The sequence below is a fragment of the Fusarium graminearum genome, chromosome 2 (assembly GCF_000240135.3).
Source record: "Fusarium graminearum PH-1 chromosome 2, whole genome shotgun sequence".
NCBI classification, from domain to species: Eukaryota; Fungi; Ascomycota; class Sordariomycetes; order Hypocreales; family Nectriaceae; genus Fusarium; species Fusarium graminearum.
Window position 1 is genome coordinate 964,569 of NC_026475.1, and position 7,222 is coordinate 971,790.

The window sequence follows — 7,222 nt, forward strand, 5'->3', positions numbered from 1 at the left end:
CAACTATGTATCTCCGAGGTGTTAAATAGGTAGATTGTAAATCCTGTCGGGACCCATGGCACTGATCCCAGCGTTCACGGCCATCCCTGACCAAAACTCCCTAGGTTTGCGGGCGGCCCAAAGCATGGGTCTGAGCTGAGTCTGGGCCGTGTTCTACAACCAAAGTACTCTCTGTGTATGCAAGTACTTCGGCACCAGTGGTTTGCTGTTGTCGACGTACGCATTTGGTCATACAGTTTATGTTTTGCTTGGCAACCCAAAGCAAGGCCTTGCATGAGTGGGAAGACAATGAATGCAATGGGAGAAAGCCGAACAAAGAATGACAGGCAATGGAGCAAGCATACATGCGGTGGATATCAATACTGGACTACGCATGCTCAAAGGGATGATTGTGGTGCATCGCTAAACTCAATTGCTCAAGATGACTGGCCGCATCATCAATTCAAGGATTAACATGGATTAGCTCGTGATAGAGTTGGAGGGTTTAATTGCATCGGAAACATGAGACACAGTCATTTCTTCGCAGCAGAGGAGGTGGTTGCAACCAATTGAGTGCATCTTTATCCTCTCGGCACGATTTTTCTTCAAAAGAATCCTATAGCATTTATCACTTCGTCTGTCTCGAAGTATAGACAGACAGACAGACCGATTGAAATATCATTTTCTGCGAAACCGTTGTGATAAGCTAAGTGGCAGTAAGCTGGGGCTGCCTCCACCAACAGCATGCATGGTATGGTGAGACATACTGGATTCGCGTAAGGCATCCGTAAGGTACGTGTTGTCTAGTTGCATGCAAAGTGCTTGTAGGGCAGGGTTTTCCTCGTGCAGAGTCGTAGACCTAATATTTGTTGTCTCAGGCGGCCTACTGGGTCCGAAATTGAGACGTTCATCTGAGACCTCAATTCGACATAAGAATTCTGTACCGTTGCATCAGCATGTGTACAGATGGATAGATTATGCGAGGGGATGCTGTAGCTAGTCTCTGTCTAAGCTAGCTTGTTATCTGATAGACATCCTTATTTCCTGCCAACTACCATGGTGACCCTAGCGCTAAGCAGAACGCTGATCCAAGACATGGAGAACCGTTTGAAGCAGTAGAGTTGCGTCAATGCCAACCACGTTCCATTCTTTTTGCTTAGCAATACGCTGATTGAAAGACATCTAGTTGGCGAAGGGCGGGCGACCTTTCCATTTATCGTGGGTATGGAAACTAATGTACATACTGTAGCACCTAGTGTTGTTACACAAGGTCTGGTGCGTATCGGGACATGATCGTCGGTTCATGGGAGTCTCGACGTTGCTCGACTTCCAAGGCAATAAGATAAAATGGTATTTGCTTCCAGATTACTATGTGGCAATTGACACATAATAGTTACTCAAGTATGGTACGTTGACAACTCTGTATGTGTATTTTTACCACATATTCAATTCTCATTCTTCTTTTTTGTTCCAGCGGAGATGACACTCAGCTAATCAAGGTTAATTGATATACAGGATGCGTATGAAAAGGACATTCACATATCTTTTACCCCTTGATACCATTGCCAATCATCACAGTCTATATCCACATGCTGCATACAGACCGGAATACGTACTGTACTGTACTGCGTCTAATCTAACGAAACTTGATGGGGCGTTTTCTACCATTGTGAACTCAAAGCGTTAAAGTCGAGGACAAGCTTGGCATTCCAACCCACATTCATTCCAACCAGTTGGTTTATTTGATACTTACTTACCCAGGACGTGAATATGGCTTGGCCGCCTTACCCGATAGGCCTAATGGAGCGATCATATCAATAATAAAATAGTGGCAGCGCGAAGCCAGTGCCCAAAAGGGAACAAAGTCGGGGAAAGGGCTGCTGCTGGCAAAGTTTACCAGTGATGACTTGCGTCGTTTGCCGGCGGGAGTTGAGCGCCTCTTTATCTCGATGCGTTCCCAGGAGCTTGGTTGGCATGGCTGAACCTATCCGTTGATGGCGGCGGAAGCGCGAAAGGAGCGAGGGACAAGGGACAAGGGCAGAACAGAACAGGGCAAGGTGTTTGCGTTTGTGATGGCGTTGGCGTTGGCGTTGCGCCCGGGATCCACGATGGTCTCAAGAACTAAGCATTCTCCCCGGTCGCTCAACCAGCATTAGCTCCTCTTGTAGGTACGAGTGTCAGTAGAGAAGGGGCGTGCATCTGAGACCGGGGCAGGGGTTACAATGTAACTGTGGACAAGGGGGGAGGGCATGGAACAGCGATCCGGTGGAAGAGAGGCGCAATCTCTTTCGATAGCCTTGTTCACTAGTGTGATCTGTTCAACGACTTTTGGCTCCAGAGAAAATGGAAATGAATACGACTTCTTCTCAGCTGAATGTTGTCAGCTAGGCCGTCTCTGGACGGAACAAGTGTAAAGCAGGGAAATGACGCTGCTGTAACGTAGATGAGTAGAGACTTTTGCTTATGCTAACCCGCTTACTGAGAATCAATCACTCTCCCGTTGTCACAAAGTTCTATTTTCCTTATACAGGACAGGATCAAACAATCAAACCTGGGGAATGCTCAAGGGGTCCATGACGGTGGGTGGTTACTGTAAGAAGGCACGGACAGGTAATGGGCGTCGTCTGTAAATCAATGGGTCACAGTGCAGCAACGTAATTGACAGGGGTATCGGAGCAATCCAAATACCTACAGTATGCAGCATGTTGTGCGAGTTTTGATTCGCAGGTTGGCAGGATAATGATTGTCATTGGGCAGCTTAGCTTACGACCGGTAGACATGATTGTAAAGATAATTCAATAAAATGGAGCAATGCCAATTGTGCTTTTCATAGGTATAGTCCAGTATGGTCACTCTATGCATCCAAACTCTCCGTAACGTTCTACAAGAAGCAAGGGCTCGCTGATCTCAGGCAAGACAAAGCAAATTCCCAATATTTGTTGATCTGCGCTGCAACTCGAACCATGGACACGGGAGTGTAGCAGGGGACCCTGACACCCAAGTGGACACGCTGACACGGAAGCAACACGCTTGGCAATGATGCTTCACATTATGGTTGTTGTTTAATAATAACAATATTCAACCGATAAATAAACATGTACTTATATGCATCTGTACCCTACAGGATGGTCAGTTTTAATCAAAGCTGACGAGCAAGCAATTTACCCTACAATATGAGTGCAGTGCAGTGCAGTGCAGTACAATTCAGCACATGTAGCAGTACGCATGCCAGGAAATTTAGGTGAGACCAGCAGTTTCTTTTCCTCAACTGTTCTCTTTCTCATCTTCAAATGTTACTGAAACAAATATCACGACGACGAATGCATTTCAGATCAGCCATGCCGTTAAGCCAGGGTCTTGACATATCGGGATGGCAGAACACCACAAATCTTGGCAGGGGAGAAGCTGGATGTGGCTTTTGAGGCTCCTTCGCTGGTGTCTGCCCCCTGCTGATAGACACTTTAAAGTAAGAATAGATCGCTGGCAAGATTGCCTTGGTGTTGAATCCGCAGAGTAATGCGCGGTCAATATCTGAAAAGGGACGGACTGCATGCCCATTCCTTTTGTCCCTGACGCAGCGCTAAGTTCGGCACTGAGGCTTCCGCTAGACACCCGTCGTTCATGTTTTTTGCTTTTCTCGCTTGTTTCTTTTCTCACTCTTTTGTCTTGGGATTCCAGACCTGACGCGAGCGAGATATACGGTGTGTCAGTTAAAGAACTACCGTGGACTTGAACAAATCGAGCCATCAGATGAGGGACAATGTTCTAGGCCCTGGCGGCCGAACCTCTATCGGGGACTGACCATTCCCATGCTGGGGGTTCCCTCCGTGAAGTTGTAGGCTTTTCTTGTTCGGCGGATTGGGTAAGTCCAACACGGACCCGGCATATTGGGTTTGCTAGCACCAGTCTCCATTTTGTCAACGACGGACTCTTCTCAACTTCGCTGTTGCCGAGGATTTCAAATTCAGGGTCCAGCTTTCGACCAAAGTCTTTTCCGCCTTCCCTTCCCTACCCTTCTTTTCTCCACGTATCTTTGAAAGTATTGGTCTGGCTTCGAGTCCTTGACAGCCTTTAGTAGCTTCCAGGTCGCCCAAGGCTCGTGTGTACCTGGTCGCTAGCGGGGCCCATCTGCAAAAGATGCCTGGACTGTGTCGTCTGTTGCAAGTGAATGAGTGAATAAGCGAGCGAGCGAGCAAACGTAAAAGGCAAGGAGGTGTTCACCTGCCACGTTGTATGTTGCGTTCACTCACACGATCCATATTAGCAGGCACACCTTTTTTCTTTCATTTCACAGTTTTAATAAGCGTTTCCTATCACGACTACACAGCCAAAGACATTTAACACAACCCTCTACTACGTGTAATGAAATGTACCTACTAAGGTACTGTAGATGGTACTGTACATTACCGACACAACCATCAACGCGACCACCACCACCATTTATGACAAGCATAATCTGCACTCCATCTTGGTACCATCAGGGACGCCTTCCGGACGCCGTCCCCGTTGTGCTCGACGCCTTCAGGGGTTGCAAAAGAAACAGAGTCCAGCTGGTCGGTTTCCGCCACTGCCACAGCCGGGGTACTAGGGTCGAAGACAACCTCTCCCGAACAGCCAACAAAGCCAACAAAAGCAGCCGCCAGCCCACAGTCGGGACTGCATTTCTCTGCGTCTAAAAATCATAACAAATTGTTTTACTTGGAGAGGCACGGACTGCCATGCAAGCCCGGCGGTTCGTTCGTCAGTCTAGCCGCCCCCGGGCTCAGGAGACGACATCTGTTTTCAGCATGACGAGGTAGGTCCGTTATCCAACGGAACAACCCGAGGGTCAAGACCAGTTAGAGCCAGAGCGACCAAGGTAAGTAGTGAGGAGGGAATCAAGAAAAAAAAAAGAGTGATTAAATAAGAAGAATTGATCGTTCTGAGTGTAGGAAGGTATTCTGTGGAAGCGATTTGCGTGCCATTCGTCCAGGGCGGGCGTCAGCCGCTTTCTTACCCCCTGGTTCCCGATCTGGCCCAAGCCACGTAGTGAAAAGTAGGGACGGGGATGGAGATCCCGTGTGCCAGAGCACAGTAGACGAAGATCAACAAGGCCAGACAGCCAGCTAGATCCAACGGAAGAGAAGGCTGGGAGCTTGATCCATGGTTATCTTTGATGCCGATGATCGAGGCGGATCCAGGCGCACCGTCAGGTCATCGCGAAACTTCAACTCACATGCCTATAATTGCAACGAATGGCGCTCTGTATCGAGATTGTTGCTGGGCAGCTGAATAACTGTATTGGCAAAGTTTTCGGCAGTACAGAGTGCCTGGTTCTCGGCTGTAGCAGGTCTTGAGAACATCTGTCTTTTCAGCTTACCTTTTACCCCAGCAGATACAGTACGTGCAAGTACTTCGGCCAGTCTTTTGTACAGCAGCTTCGTTGCCTCTTTTCTCACCAGCCGAGCAGAGTATAACCTTACTACCTAACACAATTGCTTCTGAAGACGTGGTTTGTGTCTTCAATTGAATGTCTCGCACCCCAACTCATCTTGACCCACACCTGCAGAATGCAGACATATCACACCCCCCACCCCATGCCAATCTATGTGCCACCCCTGTTCTTCTTTCCGGCTCCAGCTCCGGCCTATTGGTGGTGGTGGTACAGTACCAGGGCCTGCACCTGTACATACATGCCTAGACCTTTGCATAGGTACTGCACTAGACTTACCCAGATCAAGTGTTGGTAGGTCTCCTCTCCTGTATTGCCATCAAGTCTTCCAGCTGCCAATACGTAAAGTGGTGGGCATCCTCGTCTAGAAAAGTGATTGTGGTTAGGGCTAATGTTGTGCTAATAGAAACTATTAATGTACGAGAATCGCGATGTTATCTAACTGCTGTTCTTGTCATTGGTTATCTCAGCATTCCCGCCTCCTCCTTTTTGGATTTAGACTTTGGTACGGTACAGTATGGCACTCTTGCTCTCGGGATGATTCCATGGATGTTTATGGACGTACTTTGCACAGCAGGTAGGTAGGTCCTCCAGCTTTGTCAGAGACCTTGTCTGTGTTGGAACCAACAACTGGGCCCATGATTCTCTTTCAGCCCTCCCGCGCTAGTCGCTTTTAGTGCCTGGCGTCCTGTCCTGAGAGATCCCGTCTCAAGAGAGGAACTAGCAAGGATGCTAACGCAGAAGGATGCCAAGGCGAGAAGCTGTTCAGAGCAGTTGGAGGGGGGGGGGGGGGCCTGCTCTCGCTCTGTTGGATGAGTACGTACTCTGTAGCTCTGCTGGTGCTTTAGTCTCACTCCGTTCTAGCTGGGTTTGCTTCCCAGAGTCGGCCTTACCTTGCTTGACCCAGCACTGACTGGTCTCTGCGCTCATTGATTTTCATCTCGTTCTCTTCGTCTGGTTCTGCTCGTACTGGGGGTGCAAGTAGCAGAACCGAGTAAATGCTTCGTGCATAGAGGTTGGAGGCACACGCCACTCTGTGCAAAGAAACCTTATTGAAAGTCTGTATGTAAGTACTTCTTTCCCATTGACGACACACCAAGAGAGACCACCCCAGTCGACCCCATTATCCCGATCCAAACTTCTACATATGTACATATCGTGACTGCCTTACTCCAAAGCTCTTCATTCATCTACCTCGATCCTCCTCTATTTTTCAGCTCCTTCCCTTCTACCCTTCCCTTTCTTTTAATCCCAACCATCCAACCCAGCTTCAAGACGTCTTGTCATATCTCGACATCGTTGTTATAATCCTGTTTCCGTCTTACCAGCTGTTGGCGGTGTCTATCAGATTACATTCTCACTTGCACATAACCGCCATTCATCCACACACTGTATTTGACATAGACGAAGAACTTCCCTGGCAGCCATATATTACACGATCACGGTGCCTCTCAAAGTTTTGAATAAGCGCCCTGTCACACGACAACTTGCTGGACTTGAGTTTTGTCAAAAAAAGAGTTTTGTCAACAAAAAAAAATACACAATTCTCTGCTGACTGAGCTGCAACTATATCGAACCCCAACGAAAATTTCGGTCGCCATTGACTTCATTCATCACTCATTAGGGAAACCCCGCGGAAAACGCCTCAGTCCCCTTTTCGACGCCAGCAAGCCCAGGACCTGCGAGGAGAACTACCGGACGTTGACAACCCAATTTGTCTTTGAAGCTTCAAGACACTGAGCTCTTGGCAAACAAAAATGTCGGCGGATCCTGAAAGCTTCACATCGCGGCGCCCTGCCGCAAATACACTGC

At 48.3% G+C, this 7,222-nt stretch overlaps 1 protein-coding gene across 1 annotated transcript; it reads right to left on the reverse strand.

Annotated features, from left to right (window-relative positions):
- Window positions 1–4,397: 4,397 nt before the first annotated feature.
- On the reverse strand, window positions 4,398–6,050 carry FGSG_08698 (uncharacterized protein; the record flags this gene model as incomplete). The annotated part of the gene is made up of 7 exons (XM_011321734.1): window positions 4,398–4,635; window positions 4,976–5,113; window positions 5,195–5,254; window positions 5,339–5,444; window positions 5,652–5,655; window positions 5,690–5,809; window positions 5,976–6,050. 7 exons carry the CDS (start codon window positions 6,048–6,050, stop codon window positions 4,398–4,400), a joined length of 741 nt encoding a protein of 246 aa, XP_011320036.1.
- Window positions 6,051–7,222: the final 1,172 nt, after the last annotated feature.